Genomic DNA, 20,632 nt, shown 5'->3' with positions numbered 1-20,632 from the left:
GGGCGTAAAGTATAAACATAAATGACTTCGGGGGTAAAGTGTAAACCAAAACAAAAAAAAAAAAAAAAAAAAAAAAAAAAAAGCTTATGTAAAAAAATAATAATAAATAAAGAAAAACCAAAAACTAAAACTAAACTTCAAAAAAAATAAAAATAAAAATAAAAAAACTACAAAAAGAATAAAAATAAAAATAAAAATAAACTAAACTAAACCTAAAACATAAAACAGAAAGTTATTAAAAAAAAGAAATATATATATATATATATATATATATATATATATATGTGTGTGTGTAGGGGATGCCAGCCACTCCCAGACTAGCCGAATGAGAATGGCTCGGCCACCCTCAAACTCATTTTGGGGTGATTTCGACCACTTCCATTCAAGCATACGAGGTGATTGGACCATCCTCATGGAACACATGGGTGGTTTGGTACCCCATACTGGCCAAATGGGGGTAGCCAAGCCACCCTCCTTAGCCAAATCGAGGGGGCTGAGCCACCCCCAAATGGCTCGGCCACCCCCCACTTGTTTTATTATTTTGGTGTTTTTGGCCAACGTTAGATACACTGTGGGAGTCTTTCGTTACTTTTTAAACATTGGACACTAAAACGCAAATGCATGAATACTTTAAATGGGATAAAGTGTATTTTTCCCGGTTTTCACATTAGGCTTAAGATAAATGTCCTTCGAATCAGGACATTGGTCTTTGAATCAGACATTTAACAATTATGTCCTTTGAATCGGAGCATTGACCTTCGAATTAGGTCTCACATCACTCGCACTTACGTTGGGGTGTTTCAAACATATTTAAGGTGCTCACAACTAATAATAAAAAAAAAAATGTGCCCACAACTAATATAAACCATGTTTAAAAATGTACATAATATCAACCATGTTTAAAATATATACATACTCCACTTAAAAAATCACAATTTCCAACATAAAGCACAAAAATACCAAGATAATTTTTCAATTGCCTGAAAATCCCAATTCATGAATAAATAACATCTTTGCATCTTTTTTATAAAAATTATAGCTCTTGCCACCATTTGTTTGGCATATACATGAATAGTTATAAAGAATACATAATATAAAAATAATGCAATATGTTAGTGCATTTTTTGGTCCAACAGTCTCCGATTGGTGTGGACAGCACGTTCTTCGAGGCATCTTTCATCTTCAATCTTTGTTAGTCTTCCCGCTCCTTTTATTCCTGCAAAACAATAGCTAATCAGGAGAACTCGCCGGTGGGGTGCCGGTGAATTCACTCCGATATCTAAGTCAGATCATTTCTTTCATTCTCATTCTCAAGAATTTGAATGTATGGCGTACCTTAGGCTCCATAACATGTGCCTATATATAGTGTAGGTTGCCTGATAATCAGAATGGTAACCAGGCGAGGAAAATGAGATTCAAGAGTGATTGATGGGTGAATTAATAACCTTGTCTCCTGACCGTTATTGTCAATGTGAAACCGCTACTGCAATTAATGTGATCTAAATTATTAATTTGATGGTTACGAACGAGATATGCGCCTCCAGTTATTAATGTGCTTGACTGTTATGAATGGGATATATGCTTAGATGTTAATCCTGAACTTTCTCTTGACTTTTGATATTTTAACCCGTATTTGGGAGGTACAACACAATAAATTCCAGCAACCATTAATTCTTATTAAAAAAAAAAATCATATTCAAGTATTCCAAAAAAAAAAAAAAAAACTAAAATCATAATTATACAATGCTATTTTTTTCACACCACAATTACACCATAATCATATTATCAGGACGATACATGGGTTAATAGTCCTTAAAAAAAATGTTATGTCAACAATCAACATAGTATGATATTAGTATAATTTTTTTTTATTTTTTTTTGTGAGTGATATTATTATAATTTTGATTTGAAATATGTATAGCATTAGCCAAAAAGAAAAGTATCTGTTCTCATTTCTCTTCTTGTCGAATTTAGGTGGCCCCATGGGCCAGGTCGGCCCAATGGGTTGTTTGAACAATCTATAAACAAATTATAAAGAAAAAAAAATACTAATTTGGCCATATTTGACCTATCTCATCTTACAAATTAACTATTAGATTTATGGACTTATGTGGACTCCACATAAGTCAATGGTAAACCCCACAAATCTAATGGTTGATATATTAAATTTATAGGAGAATATAGGCCGAATATGCAGAACTTATTAACTCATTAGCATTTCTCATTATGAAAATTTCTTAAAAAAGAAAGAGAAATGTTATGGGTTAATATTTTCTCCATATTTGGTTCATCTCATCTTATAAATCAACCATTAGATTTGTGAATTTATGTGAATCCCACAAATCTAATGATTGGTCTATTAAATTTGTACAACAATATAGCCAAATATAAAGAACTTATTATTATTTTTTTAAAAAAAGGGAAAATCATTCCAATCTTATTAATAAAAAGGATCACGAGCATGTAGCTCTTACATCACAAGTGCATAAAGCTCAGAGAATGCAAATCATAACCGAAGCTACAAGGTTACAACATCATAGACACATACATAAACATTCTATTATTTAAGACATATTTATGATTTCAACTTCCGCTAATCTATGACTAATTTTCAAATGAAATAATATATCTGTTCAAGGTAGACACAATCCAATGCATAGGTAGTGCTTATTTCTCAACCCTAGGCGAATAAAACGTCCGTGTCAACACTCATTTTCCTCGACCCGATAGCCAAGGTACAGTTCTCGCCCACAACCAAGGGTCTGGATTAACAACAAATACCCCCACAAATCAACAAGAGAACAAGCAAGATCAAGACAAATAGAAACAAAACAAGTAAACAAAAAACAAAATCAATAACCAAGAGCAGCACCGGAGGGGGAGTGGCGGTCAAGCCTGAGAAAATCAAGATCAAGCTTGAGGCAAACCGAATCTGAACCCCACAAGGAGAACGGAGCATGGGGAAAAGGCGGCACCCCGAAGGGGGGCTCAACAGCTGCTAAGACCCGAAGCAAGGCGCAGTGAAAACCCTTAAAGAGGCGGAGAACGGGAAACAAAACCCGCACAGGTAAGGAGGAGGAGGAGGAGGAGGAGGAGGAGAAGGAGAGGGAGGGGGGGAGACAGAGAGAGAGGAGGAGGGAGGAAGCAAGCCCATCCCTCCTCCCCCAAGGAGAGGACCTGTGCAGCGCTCCCTAAGGAGCTAGGGTTTTTTCTCGTCTTGCTCCATAAGTGAGTAATTATAAAAAAACTTAGAGATAAATGCAAAATTGGTCCTTGTGGTTGGCCTAATTTACAAATCACTCCTTATGCTTTAAAAAATAATTTATAAGTCCCTAGGGTAGGCCAAAATAATATTTTACTCCCTGAACTCATTTTCCGTTAAATAACTTAACGAAAACCGTTACATTGCCACATCACACTCAATAAAAATAAGACTCATGTTCTTTTTTATTTATGCTTTTAAAAAATGACAAATAAGTTTCTCCACGTCATTTTGAGGCTTCAACATACACTCCACATCAAATTAAATAAACCTAATCCCTCTATATCCCCTGTGCCACCGTCGTCTTCATCTTCCCCAATGATTCTTGCCATTGTCTTTATCTTCCGATGGGTGTGATCTTCGATCTGTGAGTTACTCTGAGATTTTTGGGCATCTGTGTTTTTGGATTAATGCATTTTTGGGCAGTCTTTCTATGAAAATTCGGATTTGTTTTTTGGCATTAAAGCATCTTCAAAAATTGTTTCTGGGCATCCAATCTACTCGTCTCTCTTAGTGTCGCCTTTTTTGGGAAAGATGAAGACGACGACGACAAGAATCGGTGTGGAAGATGAAGACGGCGGCATGAAGACGAAAATGAATACGACGGCAAGAATCGTTGGGGAAGATGAAGACGACGGCAAGAATCGTAAAGGAAGATGAAGACAATGGCGGCACATGGGATATAGACGAATTATGTGTATTTAATTTGGCGTGGGGTGTGTGTTGGAACCTTAAAATGACGTGAAAAAACTTATTTGTCATTTTTTAAAATCATAAATAAAAAAGAACACGCGTCTTATTTTTATTGGGTGTAATGTGGCAATGTAACGGTTTTCGTTAAATCATTTAACGGAAAATGAGTTCAGGGAATAAAATATTATTTTGGCCTACCCTAGGGACCTATAAATTATTTTTTAAACCACATGGAGTGATTTGTAAATTAAGCCAACCATAGAAACTAATTTTACATTTATCCCAAAAACTTATTGATTCCTAATATTTTTCACTATGAAAATTTCTTAAAAAAGAAAGGAATGCTGTTGTCATTTGCCAGTCGAACTAGTTTTGGGCCTTGGCCCATTTTGGACCAACAAAGTAGTATTACCAGAAAAAGAAAATCCGTGGCATAAACCCGGCCCATGTGTAAGTTTCTGTTTGTTTCTCAGGTCATACTTGCTAGGGAATCGCAGAGCGAGGAGGGACCAAGACGAAGACTAAGAAGCAGCATTCGCAGAATCAGCACCAAATCAAAGACGCGCACGCAGAAATAGAGAGAGCACAAAATGGCCGTGAGTTCAATCTCTAATATTACCTTCTTTTTTTCTTTTTTAATTTAATTTTTTTTAATATTTACATATATATCGTTCTCTTGCTGATTGCTTAAATTGAAATGGGTGTGTCTCTCTTAGTTGCTAATTGGATGTGGAGAATCGTCGTCATCGGCTTCCCCTATTGTTCTTATTAGATATTTGAATCGAGCCGTAGACTCATTCAAGCACGACATTGCTCACATCTTTGCCAACATTTTTTGCTGCAAGACCAATTTTGATTCTAATTCCCGGTAACTCTCTTCTTTTTATTCACACTCTTGTTGGTTGCTGAGAAAACTGATTATAAAGACGAAAAGATTATCCATGCTTCTTTTCTAAGGTAACAAAAATGAAAAATTTCTATGAATTATATACATGTAGATATTGTTTTCATTTCCTTCCGTTTTTCTTTTAAGAAACTAAATGTAGTGCTACATATATAGTTTTTTATTATTATTAATTTTTTCTATGTTTTGCTTATTTTCTTACTTTTATTTTAAGAAAAGAAAATCCTTAAGCTTCTTATCGACTCATTCAAAAACTTATGAGAAGTCAGAGAATTTCAAATTTTGAAACTTTGGTTTTTTCCCTCCTTCAACCTTCTTATGGATTCTATCTTGCATAAATGTTATATGAAATTATGGAATACTTGGGATACCCCAGAAAATAAGTCTCACAGTTAATGGATGGATTATGAATGTGTTACAGGGATTTGGTTCCTTACTAGGTGAAACTAGGGGTTATAACTTATAAGTAATTTTAAAGAGCTCCAAATGTAATTTTGACTAGTCCTTTTGGTTTAATAGAGCATATAGCGAGTTGCAACAATTCTTATATGTAACAATCATGTTCTTCATCTGGGTTTGGGATAAAAGACTGTATGGTGGTGTCACCTCTGCACCGAAAATTGGGTTAACTAATATGTGGGACTGTATATGGAAAATAATAAGAAAGAAGCATATTGATAATTCCATCTGTCAGTTGATTTAAAAAACAGTGAACATCATACAAATGCATATTTCTTTAACTGGTTTTAGTTTTCTCTATTTCTTTTTTTTTGTTGTGTGTGCGCGCGCTTGTTCTTTGTATACTTTTTTTTTTTAAAAAAAAAAAAAACATTTGTGAGAGTAATTGGCTTTCTGTGATTCTTAACACACATGTGAAGGACTTGCGGGAATGAGGATCTACAGCCTTCTTCTTTTGAAAATCTCATGACAGCTATGGGTGAACAATACCAGTTGAGAGCCCAAAACTGGTGTTCAAAGCAAAAGGATTTTGATGACGAAAGAGATCCATATGCTGTTTTCAATGTGTTGGATACAATGCTAAAAGACAGTTTAGAACGCTTGAAAATGATGAGGTCAGCTTTTGATTTTTGTACTCTTTGATATTGAAGGGAAAAAAAGAAGATAAATTGGGGGTTTATATTTGTTTCTCTCAGATTGTTGAAACTTTTTAAGATTAGACTATTGCAAGGACAGTTGGTTGCTTCTGTGTCAATTTTACGCAGCCCAATGACTTTTACTACAAAACCTAGGGTGTTTGAAATTCCTTTCAAAAATCTAGTAGACCTGAAATTCCCATTATTTGAAGTGTGTTACAACATGTGGAAGTGACGTACAGCTATAGTGATGGATAATGCTAGTTAAAAGAAAGTATTGATAGCTGAATTTTTCCACTACGGATAACTATATGACCAGAAGAATTTCAGTAATTTTGTACCTTAAATTTCCTGCCAACAGGATGTGTAACTGAAATAAGTAAATGAAAGAAATTAGTTGCTTTGATATTGATATCTTAGTTTTGCTGAGTGGATTTTACTTCAGTAAAACTTGGAACTTGAGTCAGGACTCTAATTTAAATTAACAAAATAAGAGAATGGGAACGGAAATGGAAATTGATGGCTAGGTCAAGAATATCATACAAAATACTTAAGGATTGTATGTTGACTTCTTTTTGGAGTGTTTAGTTTCTGCACAATAGCATAGTCCTATTCAGTTACTTGAAAATATCTAATATCTGTACAACTAAATTTGAGTAAGATGCTATTGCATTTGAAGTCAGGACTACTATTGATTATGGATTTTGACTTGTTTTTGTGCCGATTGGATTGTAAATATTGTCATTGCCTATTTTGTGTCAGACTGCCTGTCAGATCTGGCAAAAGAGTGCTGTCAAATAAGGGTCTTTCTTAATTTATGCTTGAATCTGTCTGAGACTATTCTTTTTATTAATGTTATATGGAGTTCTGAGTTTCTAACATGCTTCTTAACTTGAACTATGCAGGGAAAGCATATCTTTGGCAGAGATAGGCATTCGAGGATGCACTTTGGAGGTTAAGTATGCTGAACATGTATACATAATTAGGGATTTGTGTTTGGTGGGAAAGGTAGAAGCAGCTCTATGGCTTCGAAGAAAAATGATACGGAAAGGTGTTGTTCCTGATGTATCTTCATACAATTATCTTCTAAATGGATTGTGTAAAACCGGTAACTTGGAGCAGGCAGATTGGCTTATTAGGGAGATGGTAGAAATGGGTCCCTCTCCCAATTGTGCCACATACAACACTTTCATCAAGGGTTATTGCCTTATTAATAATGTGGATAAAGCTCTTTATATTTTCTCAACAATGGCTAATACTGGTATTAGGCCAAATAAAGTTACTTGTAACATACTCGTACATGCATTGTGCAAGAAAGGTCTTTTGGATGATGCAGGGAAGATTCTTGGAGAGATCTTAGAGGAAGAAAATGACAAAGCAACACCAGATTTAATTACCTCGACTATACTTATGGATGGTTATTTTAAGAATGGGGATATGGTTCAGGCTCTTAGTCTCTGGAATGAGATGGTCCAAAAAAATACTCAAATAGATGTTGTTGCATATAATGTCCTTATCCATGGATTTTGTTTAAGTCGTCACATGAGACTCGCATACAGGCACTTTTGTGAAATGCTTAAAAGAGGTTTACTTCCTGATGCTTTTACTTGTAATATTCTTATAACTGGTCTTTGCAATGATGGGAAATTTGATGAGGCTTTATATATCCATGGTGTTATGGCTAGAATGGAAGTTACTCCTGATCCAATTTCATACAACATTATTATTCGAGGCCTATGTGCATATGGAGATGTTGTCAGAGCTCATGAATTTCTTCTTTATATGTTAGAAAATTCAATAGTGCCCGAGCCTCAGATTTGGAACCTAATAATTGATTGTTATGGAAGATGTGGAGATCTAGGTAATGCATTTTCCATCAGAGATCAGATGACAGCTTTTGGTGTTCTTCCGAACACATTTACTTATAATGCACTGGTTCATGCACAAGTAAAAGGAGGGAACATTGCTGGTGCTTATTCTCTTAAGAAGGAGATGATTCTCTGTGGCCTTTATCCTGATGTTGTTACTTATAATTTGTTAATAGGCGCTGCTTGTACCTTAGGGCACATCCGTTTAGCACTTCAATTACATGATGAATTGCTGACAAGTGGATATGACCCTGATATAATAACTTACACAGAACTAATTAGAGGTCACTGTATGAGAGGCAATGTGAAGGAGGCTGAAGATCTCTTTGCCAAGATAGAGAAAGCTGGTTTACCAATGGATCACGTTCCATTTAAGATACTTATTAAGACGTACTGCAAAATGAGGGAGTTTGACATGTCATTTGACCTGTATCAAAAGTACTTGAATAAGGACAAATGAGACTGTTATCTTTAATGGGCTTTATTTGATCATAGGACGGTGGAGTCAATGATTTTGGAAAGCAAGGGCCGGTATTTGCATGCAAGTAATAGCTTCTGCCTTTGAGAATCCGTGGTTGATGATGGCAATTTTTGCTTGCAGCGAATGTGAAACTTTATTATATTCTTGCAGCAGGTATGTATCTTTATTAATCTTCCTGGCAATCTTTTTGGACTGCTGAAATAATTTGCAAATTTACTGCCACTTCTGGTTAGTTTTGGTGTTTGTAAGTGATTCCCTTCTTTCTTGGTCTTGGTCTTGAGATTGATCATTATCATTATTTGATTTAGATGGCACAAGGGGCCACTGTCATATGCGGAAGACATTATTGGGATTGCTGGAGTACATCTTGCCTAAGTTCACCATAATAGTGGAGTGATACTTATTATTTAAGAGAGCTAAAGTTTGCCGGCTAGATAACTGTAAAACCGCAGGTTCATGGCTCAACAACACATACTCAGGTAATCATCTTCAATGTTATTACTGCTACCATTCATAAAATATCATGGCATCGGTTAACTTGAATGTTGCTTCTCGCATCAATCTTCGCATGTATTTGGACCTAGTAATAGGACATGATTGAGCCACTTTGCGCTTTTAAAGTTGGTTTCTTGCATGTAATGATGGTACTCCTTTTCCTTGGAAGGGTTTGGAGCTACAATTGTGTTTTCTTAAATCACTGTTTGAGTAAATCTTTGTTACGCCCTTTTCAACATTTCTAGCTTTGTAGATTTTTTTGCTTTCTTTTCTCGTTCTCGATCTTGATGAGTGTTTTTCTATTGTATACATAATACATCATGTGTACTTGGGTTGCGCCCCTTGCACTTTTAATGAATTTGTTTACTTATAAAAAAAATAATGCCATGCTCACTAAAATACAAACTAAGACCATCAGAAACGTATTCCATTATTGGAACAACCAATCTTAATGGAGGTATGAAACAATGTTTGAATCACTTTGTGAAATGTCTGAAAATAAGAGAAAACATCATTTTTATTCTTTAAGAAATACACCCAAGTGATCCGAGAATAATCCTTAATAAATATAACAAATCAACGAAACCAAATAAACAAACAGCACGAGGGATCCAAACATCAATATGCACTACAAAAGGTGTAGGATTTTATTAAAGCTAGAAAGGAATAACAATTGATGGTGTTTTGTAAGTTTACATGTGTCACAACGAAGTTGGAAAACATTGCTAAAACAAAGATTGAAAATTTTGAACTAGAAAACGTTACTATGAGAAAACAAAGACGGAAATATTTGTTACAACATAAGAAATGAGGAATATCTCAATATCTGATGCCATAGCCAAATCATCTCCACAAAATTATTAGAAAGTGTGGCTTGATGAACTTGCTTGACCCATATGTGCTCCTTGAGTTAAGAATTCAGATAATAAAGACCATCCATCATACTATGTTATGAGTTATGAGAATGCAAGGTCAAGAGATAAAGCGTGCTGCAGTATTATCTATTTGTTTATTTCAATTCCATTATTATCCAATTCTTATTTCAATTACAGTAGAGCTAGGAATTAGCATTGTAGTGAGATAGAAGTCTTAAGCTCTATCAAACTACTGCTACGTAAAGGATGAGATCTATAGCAACAGAATAAGTTGTAGTAGGACTCATGCTCTAGATAAGGGGATCACATATCCTAGTAGGAGTTGGAGTCAGTCTCCAAGTTTATGCTTTGTAATTTTCTATTTAAAGTCCAATCTAAGAAATAAAAGGTACGCATAATTTTATCTCAAACTTCACATTTGTTACGAGGTTCAGGAATCCTCTAAATTCCTATTGCTAATTCTCACACAATTAGCACCCATTAGCAATCATAGGAAAGAATAAGAAGTCAGATCCGGCTTCTTTCCCTGTTGATCAAAGAATTACGAGATTGGTTACTCAATCACGTAACATTCTAGCTCTTGAAATAGACAATAATAAGTGTCAAAGAGTACTCTGCAACTTTTAGTCCTTGGTAATGAGTGCAATAAAAAGAAGATTGGTTACCAAATTAGGTATGTGTAAAATAGACGAAGAGACATAGGAGTAGTAGAAGTTGAACCTTTGTCAAGCGTATATGAGAAGGAATTATCAGCTATCCCAACTTTTTCCCTCCTTGAACAAAGTGTAGGAAAAAGTAGAGTAGATAAACCAATAATGTGATCTGAGGCTCTTGAATCAATAATGCAAGGATCATTTGAGTTGGTGGAGGATGCATTCAAAGAGAGCTAAATTACCTGAATGAGCAAAACATAGGATATTGTAATGGGTGTTTTCAGTTGAGACATAAAGCAACAAAACATTTCAACCTTTACTTAGCGAGTGTCGGAGTGTCTGAAGTAAAAGAATCGAGAGCAAAAATGGGAGAAATAGGTCTCACTTCAGAAGTGTGGTGAATACAGGGCTGAACGGCCTCCTCTACCTCGAGTAAGATCGTCATTAATTTTTCAATAAATTCTTTTAAGTGATGGTATATTACAATGATCACGAAACAATCTCTTTCTCATTGGAAATGGTATCCATCAACTTGCCTGCATATTGCTATAACGCCATAGCAAGTGATGAAGACTCCTGTGAAGAAGAAGGGTGCATAGCACCTCTCCTACTCCCCTCATTCAGAACATAAGCAAAAATTTCTCTAAGAGAAGGAAAATGCTCTTTTCCCAAAACCTAAACTTGAACACGATCATATTTCGAGTTCAACATAAGAAGAAACTCAAAAATGGGGTCATGTTCCATTAGTTTTTGGAGTTATATTGCATTTATTGTACTCAGTCTGAAAGTTTTGGAGCTTTCTACCACAAACCACAAAGATTATGGAAGTATGTTGCTACAGACTATTTGTGCTTAGTCTTTCCATGAATCTTAGGCTTCAATTCATACAGCTATGCCGTATAATCCATTTATTAATAAGTCTGAAATGCTGCATCATAAATCTCATTCTACAACATCCTGGTAAGCAAAGAAGCAAGTCCTTTTCCTTGGAAGAGTATATGGCGCACCAAGGCTCCTTCGAGAGTGGCTTTCTTTACTTGGACGGCGGTGTTAGGGAAGATTCTCACAATTGATAATCTCAGAAAAAGAAATATCATCGTGATCAATAGATGTTGCTTATGCAAAGTTGATGGGGAGACTATTGGTCATCTCTTCCTTCATTGTGAGATTGCTCGTTCCTTATGGCAGGCCATCTTCAGTCGTTTTGGGTTGTCTTGGGTAATGCCTAGCAAGATGGCAGGCCAGCTTGCTTGTTGGTGGACGGGAGGTCGATCTAGGAGTGCTGTTGTGTAGAAAATGGTCCCTCTATGCATTATGTGGTGTCTTTGGTTAGAAAGGAACGAGAGATGCTTTGAGGATTCTGAGAGGTCATTGGAGGAGCTCACGGCCTTCTTTTTCCATACTCTTTATACTTGGACAGCGGCTTGGCTCGCTCCTATAGTTATTAGCTATCTTGATTTCCTTGTTCTTTTTTCTTCTAGCTAGTCGTTTCCCTTGTATATCCCCTGTGTACTAGGGTTGCGCCCCTCTGCGCTTTTGATATATAAACATTACTTATCAAAAAAAAAATGTAGAAATAGATACCTCCAAGTAATCTTTGGTTTCATTGCATCTAACAACCAAGACATATTGTATAACCTTTTGCTTTCTATTTATCATAAGTAGGATGCTCCGGTTCTAGTTCTTAATCTTAACCATTCAAATGTCTCATTTTTATTTTATTCTTAATATATAACATTTTAGACCATGACCAGTGGAGCCCATCTAACTTCACTATTGTGATTTGGAGTGTTGGGTTTCCGCTGGAGGAGGTCATTTGACTTTCTATCCCCTTTTATCATTTTTTGAGGTCTTGTGATGAGATACAAACAGCAACCAAATAGCAACAAAGGATTCGGGAATTTCAGTTGGAATTAGATCCATTGGGAGTCAGTCACATGCCCCTTTTTGTTCTATTTTGGGACGCATATCCCAATCCTAAGGGACTAAATTGGACCCAAGCCAAACCCTAGCTCCAATACGCAACAAATAGGCTCAAAAATAAAATGTCAAATAGCTCGAAAGTAGATGACTAAATATTGTACATAATAAAGTATCTTATATTCTTATTGACAGCGTAGGTACATAGGATCAAAACTCCCTACGATGACCTGTTGTTTTCACTAGTCCTCTAAAGTGACCTGTCGTTTACATTTTTCATCAGCCCTATAAAAAAAATTGTAGTTTTTCACCTATTCCTTGAGTTCTCCAAGTGCTGCCATCTTGCATTAGTCAAATGTTCAGCCGCCGGTCTCAATTCTGTCACATGGTCATCATGCTGGAATAATCGACAGTGGAGTTGGGAAATCTCTTGATGATAAAAAACAATCCTGTCAGTGGTAATGGCTAGATGTGACTGTGGCTGTAGGGATGAGAAAAGATGCAAAAAATCTCTAAAAAATCGTGCGAGTAGCAACCCATATCACTCTCTTTATATGAAGAGAAATGCTACGGTTACACGCAGAGAATTACAAAGGGAGGCTTACACTACACACTGTCATGGCAGTGAACGTCATATAAAAAGAAAAGAAAAAAAAAAAAAAAAACGCTGATATGGAATGATTTTTCTCTGCAGGACGTGACGTTGGCATGCGTTGATGGATTTGTTTCCCTGTTTCTCTGAACAAAAGAAAACGTCTTTAAAGCTTTTCGTTTGCAAGGGATTTCTTCCTCATCAACAATCATCGACACCCTTGCCACAATCTATGAAATTGACCCCACCTTCAGATCCATAGACAAGAATGGGTGCTCAATTGAAAGACATTGTGAAATTTGGACTTTGAAATTTCTTTTTTTAAAGTTTTGGAAAAAAAACGGAGGAAAGAAATGGAAAATGGCTGCAATTTGGTAAGCGGCCGAACTGGACTCTTGTAGATTAGCGCTAAATACTAAGCTTTGCTCCGTTAACCCCATTGAAAAAAGAGAAAAGAGAATAAAAGTAAACCTTAAATTTGTTTTCTCAGCTGTTTATAATTTTCTTTTTCCTTTTTGTCTTTTCCCCTTTGTGTGTAGTTGGTTCTGTTTGTTAACATTCTCGAATTTGTTTTTGCTGCAGCATTTAGGTGCCAAAAGAACCAGTACAATGTGTTTGATTTGAGTTGCTGCTGGTTGTGAATGTTCAAGCTATCCCATGTGTTTGATGAAATCTTTGTGAGAAAATGTATAGCCTTCAGAAAGAGATCTATTTTTTTTTCTCTCTTACATTGGTATTGCTAGTAGGGATATGGCACTCATTGACACTGCAGCTCTCTAGTGCTCTTACTTTTTGTAGAGATGGTAATCACAGCAATATAAATGATACAAAAGTCATTGCTTCTGAGGTTGTAATTCTGGATTGTTATTGCATTTATGTCTGCATTTCCAAATAGCAAAGATAACATTTGTGTCTAAATTGATCTCTAATTGTTTGATATGTATGATCAGGAGCCATAAAGAGATGTTGAAGCTTCAGAGCGTGGCCATACAAGAAAGGACTATTGTTGCTCTTTTAATTGTTCACTTAAAATTTGATCAATATTGTTCATTAGTGAAAGAATGTATTCACTCCTTTATTTATTTATTTATTCAGAATTGTAGGTAATATGTAAAGAACAAAAAGATGGTGCGATTTTTGTTACTGTTCTGCACCTATGTAACATTTTGATCTTTTCCCACTCTTTGATATGTAATTGCTTATCTGAAAGCAACAAACAATCAACTATATGCATATACAGTTGTTTCAAGAGATCAATCCGTCTTATAAAACTTCTCGAGGGTAGTACACCAGAACTTTGTGTAGTACAATGTGTGTATATATGATATGTTATCTATTGGTTGATAAGAAGATTATGGCCTAGGCAAAAAATAAAAAATGAAAAAGCCAAAGAAGATAAAAGAGGGTATACATATAGGATCTAACCTTTGGCAACAACATCCTCTGATCCTCCTACAAACACAGAGAACTTCAATGAACAGGAGAATAATCACTTCCTATTGTTTCAATATGAAAAGCTGGAAGTGCATCAGTAAAAGTCATTAGAAGAACAATTAATTTATGAATTGGATGATACACTGGATTTAAAAGGATATTAACAAAAAAAAAAATGTAAACAAATTCATCAACTCGAAACATTAGCTTGACTCAGGATTGTAATTACATCGAGGCATAAATGTAAACAAATATAAATGAAGTACTCCTTACATGAACAAATGAAAGAATTAATAATACAAAATATCCTACGACACCAAAACTCCAATACAAGTGGAAAAATCTTCAAATCCAAGGGCATGAGCTAGCTGCTAGCACCATCGCACGTATACGTGGGGGGTTGTTGATCATCACAAATTGCACTAATCTCATCATAAATTGCACGAAACTCATCATCTTCAAATACCGTAAGTAATGGTGGGGATGTTGTTGCGTAAAATTCTGCTGAAGATGATGACACAGGCACAGCAGCAATAGGGTACGTCTGCTGGGCAACAATATTTTCTTCTCCAGGGCTCAGATTTCTCTTGATCTCACCATTGTTTTGGTGTATTTTGTTGGGCTCCACGACTGCAACTTGTTGATTATTGGATGGTTGGGTATGGTGTTGAAAGTTTCTGATTGGATATTTCATTTTATCCAAGTCTTTGTTTCTGATTTTACAAATGACGTACTCATCAAACTGTATGCATGCAAGATACACACAAAAAAAAAATTATTAATAAATCTAATTAAATATAACAAACCAAATAAAAACGGATTGAGATCCCCTAGAATTTTCTATTCTTAAATTCATAAATCCAAAATTTAATGATCAAGGAAGCTAAAAGCATAGGTTTAATAAACATGACTTATTTTAGACCCTAAGAATCCTGAGATTTATGAATTTAAGAATCTCAAATTTAAAGAAAAAGGAAATTCACGAGAGATTGGGATTATATATATACTTACATCTTCCACCTTTGAGTAGTTTCGAAAAGAAAATTCCTTCATGATCCATTGGCCATTGCGGTTAGTACCTTTGGCCTTGTTCTTTGTATATTTGAAGACAAAAGATTTCTTGATTCCAATGAGTTTGTTGTTTTTAGGATCACGAACTTCTTGAGTGTGTTCGATCTTCCAAGTGCCACACCCAACAACTCTATCCCTCCTTGACTTGCTCTTCTTCTTCAACTTCGTAAAGACGAAGAATTGTTTTTTCACCGTGGGATCGAATATAATCCATGGCTCCCGGTTCCCATAGATATCAAACTCACCCACCTCGTCCTGAGGCAACATCTCTCCATTCACCTTCATTCGAAGAAACATAAAAATCTCTTCAACGGTCGGGTGAAATCGAAATCCTACCGGCATTTGAAATCCCATTTCAACACTTTCAGAAAAAAAACGTACAACAAAAAGGGTGATCAGCCGGCAATGATGCTGCAAGACCAGAGACGTTGACGTCAGTTATCTTTCTATTGATCGATGTGAAAAGTATGGTAATGTGAAAATAGTCAATCGAGGATGTATTTATACAAGTTTCAAAGAGCATTAGTTGAGTTTGAATCAAACACTAATTACTATTTCAATCCTACTCAAAAAACAAAAAAAATACTATTTCAATCAATGATGACGTGTACCTTATACCTCTAGACTTCTAGCAACAATAGATTTATATATATATGGATAAATGTAAAATTTTGGATAAATGTAAAATTAATCCATGTAATTCACATGGATTAAATGTAAAATTAAATGTGAATTAATTTTACATCTAATCCACATAGCTCGTGAGCTCGACCTATCTATGGCTCGATTAGCCGTACTCGCTCGACTCGTTTAACACTTGATTAGCCCGGCTCATCCGACTCGATTAGGGCTCGTGAACCCAATCCACCCGGCTCATTTATGGCTTGTTAGCTCGGCTCAAAGTTTGCTCAAACCGACCCATTTATGGCTCTTTAGATATATATTTATATCTATATTATCAATTTATCATATGATTCATATTTGATACTTCATTACTTCTTATTTAGTTATTTATTTATTTCATAGATAATACCATATAAATTATATAATTATCATATGATCTACGTATTAATGTATTATCATTAGATATATTACAAAGTGATTCATGTAATCTAAAATTAAGCTATTACTATAATAATATTAAAAATTAAAATCAATAATGTGTTTATTTATACTTTAGAATCTTACTTTAAATATAATCATAAGTATTAACAATTTAATATTTATCATTCAAAATTAATAATTTACTAACTTAGACTACTTAGTAAATGATATACATCATATACTTAACGTTAACACGTATTAAGTAAAGTACAAATATAAATTATATTATATAAAATATAAAATTAACAAGTAAAGTATATAAATTATCTCATATAAAACGAAAAAAAAAAAAAAAAAAAAAAAAAAAAAAAAAAAGAACGCTGATATGGAATGACTTTTCTCTGCAGGACGTGACATTGGCATGCGTTGATGGATTTGTTTCCCTGTTTCTCTGAACAAAAGAAAACGTCTTTAAAGCTTTTTCGTTTGCCAGGGATTTCTTCCTCATCAACAATCATCGACACCCTTGCCACAATCTATGGAATTGACCCCACCTTCAGATCCATAGACAAGAATGGATTTTTTTCTTTTCCCCTTTGTGTGTAGCTGGTTTTGTTTGTTAAAATTCTCGAATTTGTTTTTGCTGCAGCATTTAGGTGCCAAAAGAACCAGTACAATGTGTTTGATTTGAGTTGCTGCTGGTTATGAATGTTCAAGCTATCCCGCCATGTGTTTGATGAAATCTTTGTGAGAAAATGTATAGCCTTCATAGAGAGATCTTTTTTTTTCCTCTCTCTCACATTGGTATTACTAGTAGGGATATGGCACTCATTGGCACTGCAGCTCTCTAGTGTTCTTACTTTTTGTAGAGATGGTAATCACAGCAATATAAATGATACAAAAGTCATTGTTTTTGAGGTTGTGATTCTGGATTGTTATTGCCTTTATGTCTGCATTTTCAAATAGCAAAGATAACATTTGTGTCTCCATTGATCTCTAATTCTTTGATGAGCCATAAAGAGATGTTGAAGCTTCAGAGCATGGCTATACAAAAAAGGACTATTGTTGCTCTTTTAATTGTTCACTTAAAATTTGATCAATATTTTTCATTAATTAGTGAAAGAATCTATTCACTCCTTTATTTATTTATTTATTCAGAATTGTAGGTAATATGTAAAAAAACAGGAAGATGGTGCGATTTTTGTTACTATTCTGCACCTATCTAACATTTTGATCTTTTCCCACTCTTTGATGTAATTGCTTATATGAAAAGAACAGACAATGAACTATATGCAAATACAGTTGTTTCAAGAGATCAATATTCCGTCTTATAAAACTTCTTGAGGGTAGTACAATGTGTGTATATATGATATGTTATCTATTGGTTGATAAGAAGATTAAGGCCTAGGCAAAAAATAAAAAATGAAAAAGCCAAAGAAGATAAAAGAGGGTATATATATAGGAGCTAACCTTTGGCAACAACATCCTCTGATCCTCCTACAAATACAGAGAGCTTCAATGAACAGGAGAACAATCACTTCCTATTGTTTCAATATGAAAAGCTGGAAGTGCATCAGTAAAAGTCAGTAGAAGAACAATTAATTTATGAATTGGATGATACACTGGATTTAAAAGGATATTAACAAAAAAAAAAAAAAAAAAAGAACCGTAGGTGGTTTACAAATTCATCAACTTGAAACATTAGCTTGACTCAGGATTGTAATTACATTGAGGCATAAATGTAAACAAATATAAATGAAGTAATCCTTACATGAACAAATGAAAGAATTAATAATACAAAATATCCTACAACAACAAAACTCCAATACAAGTGGAAAAATCTTCAAATCCAAGGGCATGAACTAGCTGATAGCACCATCGCACGTATACGTAGGGGGTTGTTGATCATCACAAATTGCACTAATCTCATCATAAATTGCACGAAACTCATCACCTTCAAACTCCGTAAGTAATGGTGGGGATGTTGTTGCATAAAATTCTGCTAAAGATGATGACATAGGCACAGCAGCAATAGGGTTCGTCTGCTGGGCAACAATGTCAATATTTTCTTCTCCGGGGCTCAGGTTTCTCTTGATCTCACCATTGTTTTGGTGTATTTCGTTGGGCTCCAGGACTGCAACTTGTTGATTATTGGATGGTTGGGCATGGTGTTGAAAGTTTCTGATTGGATGTTTCATTTTATCCAAGTCTTTGTTTCTGATTTTACAAATGACGTACTCATCAAACTGCATGCATACAAGATACACAAAACAAAAAACAATAATTAATAAATCTAATTAAATATAACAAACCAACTATACAAACCAAATAAAAACAGATTGAGATCTCCTAGAATTCTCTAGAATAGATCTATTCTCAAATTCATAAATCTCAACCGAAATTTAATGAGGAAGTTAGAAACATAGGTTTAGTAACTTCCTCATTAAATGCTGAAACATGGCTTCTTTTAAACCCTAAGAAGCCCGGGATTTATGAATTTGAAAATCTCAAATTTAAAGGAAAAAGAAATTCACGAGAGATTAGGATTATATATATATATATACATACATCTTCCACTTTTGAGTAGTCTTGAAGAGAAAACTCCTTCATGATCCAGTGGCCATTGCAGTCAGTACTTTTGGCCTTGTTCTTTGTATATTTGAAGACAAAAGATTTCTTGATCCAATGAGTTTGTTGTTTTTAGGATCACGAACTTCTTGAGTGTGTTCGTTCTTCCAAGTGCCGCACCCAACTACTCTATCCCTCCTTGACTTGCTCTTCTTCATCAACTTTGTAAAGACGAAGAATTGTTTTTTCACTGTTGGATCAAATATAATCCATGGTTGCCTGTTCCCATAGATATCGAACTCACCCACCTCTGAGGCAATGCCTCTCCCTTTACCTTCATTCGAAGAAACATAAAAATCTCTTCAACAGTCGGGTGAAATCGAAATCCTACTGGCATCGTTTCAAATCCCATTTGACGGCAATATTTATACAAGGGTGGGGATCACTTTCATATCACATTGATGTTAAAATAGGCGAGGATCAATGTATTTATACAAGTTTCAAAGGCAATCAGAGTTTCAATCAAACACTAAAAGATATTCTAGAATCTAATAAAATCTCGATAGATATTGTTTGATTGCATTAAAAAGTCTATGTTTTGGCCATATAAATCTTAGGTGGTAGTCCCATTTTAATTTGAGATATGTTAGAATCTAATAAAAACTCTATATTTTGCCCATAAAAGTCTATATAACAAGATATCACATCATCTTCTTTTTGTTTTGTCTTTTTCTCTCCACAAAAAGAAAAAATAATAATAATAATAATATGGCATCTTGCCATGTAGACTTTTATGGGCAAAATGTGAAATTTTAATTAGATTGAAGCATTTCTCTTCTGATTTTTTATTGTGTAAAATCATTTAATTTTAAATTCAAAATTAAAATGATGAAAGAAATAAAGGAAAAATATAAAAAAGCCCCACAAACTACCAGCCGTTTTCGATTTAGCCCCCTAATGTTCCAAAAGTGATAAAGTAGCCCTCCAAACTACCAAATTATTGCATTTTGGTCACTCCGTTAGTCAAAACCGTCAGTTTGGACGGAAACTGCAAAACGACGTCGTTTGTTACGGGTAAGTTACTACAATGCCCTTTTGAGAAAAATATAAAAAAGCCCCCCAAACTACCAGCCGTTTTCATTTTAGCCCCCTAATGTTCAGAAAGTGATAAAGTAGCCCCCTAACTACCAAACAGTTGCAATTTGGCTACTCCGTTAGTCATTACTGTCAAATATGATGGAAAATTCAAAACTACGTCGTTTTGACAATGGTAAGTTACTAAAATGCCCTTTTAGAAAAAAAAAATCATATTAAAACAAGCATGCTAAATGGCGCCGTTTTGCTTGAAATTAGGGTTTCCTTACACTTACCAAAACGGCGCCGTTTTGATAAGTGTTAGGAATAAAAAGAAAAAACCTTAGACACCACGCAGAAAAAACCTCCAACCCCAGTTTATCTCTCTCCCCCAAACCGCCGACCACCACATCGTTCTATCTCCGGCAACCTTCTCCCTCAAGTGAAAAAAACGCAACGCCCCTCTCTCTCTTTCTCTCAAAACGACTGCCCCTGCCACCACCATCCATTACCGCCGGCCACACCATCCACTAGCTACGAAGCGCCACCGAAAAATTCTTACCCATTGTAGAAATCAAACAAAAAAATCACGTTCGTAGATAAA

General features: G+C 35.0%; 1 protein-coding gene across 7 annotated transcripts; it reads left to right on the top strand.

Annotated features, from left to right (window-relative positions):
• Nucleotides 1-4,440: 4,440 nt before the first annotated feature.
• On the top strand, nt 4,441-14,088 carry LOC132189014 (uncharacterized). Of its 7 annotated transcripts, none has more exons than XM_088510582.1 (7): nt 4,441-4,551; nt 4,672-4,823; nt 5,738-5,932; nt 6,859-8,455; nt 8,611-8,781; nt 12,940-13,211; nt 13,420-14,088. In XM_088510582.1, the coding sequence occupies exons 1-4, from the start codon at nt 4,546-4,548 to the stop codon at nt 8,279-8,281; spliced, it is 1,776 nt and encodes a 591-aa protein (XP_088366708.1). In that variant the 5' UTR covers nt 4,441-4,545; the 3' UTR covers nt 8,282-8,455; nt 8,611-8,781; nt 12,940-13,211; nt 13,420-14,088. The 7 variants fall into 7 exon arrangements, with proteins under 7 accessions (XP_088366708.1, XP_088366712.1, XP_088366713.1 ...); XM_088510586.1 differs by having other exon boundaries at nt 12,940-13,524; nt 13,788-14,088; XM_088510587.1 differs by having other exon boundaries at nt 12,940-13,640; nt 13,788-14,088.
• The last annotated feature ends 6,544 nt before the right edge of the window (nt 14,089-20,632 follow it).

Source organism: Corylus avellana, chromosome 9 (genome assembly GCF_965113065.1).
Source record: "Corylus avellana chromosome 9, dhCorAvel1.hap1.2, whole genome shotgun sequence".
Taxonomy (NCBI): domain Eukaryota; kingdom Viridiplantae; phylum Streptophyta; class Magnoliopsida; order Fagales; family Betulaceae; genus Corylus; species Corylus avellana.
Note: the sequence above shows the minus strand (reverse complement) of the source record. Positions and strands in the feature narration are given on the sequence as shown.

Excerpts from the sequence above, each read along its gene's own strand:
- LOC132189014 (XM_088510585.1), top strand. Across the intron at positions 4,824-5,737 it reads AATTTTGATTCTAATTCCCG|GACTTGCGGGAATGAGGATC; the intron begins GTAACTCTCTTC and ends ACACATGTGAAG. Across the intron at positions 5,933-6,858 it reads GAACGCTTGAAAATGATGAG|GGAAAGCATATCTTTGGCAG; the intron begins GTCAGCTTTTGA and ends TGAACTATGCAG.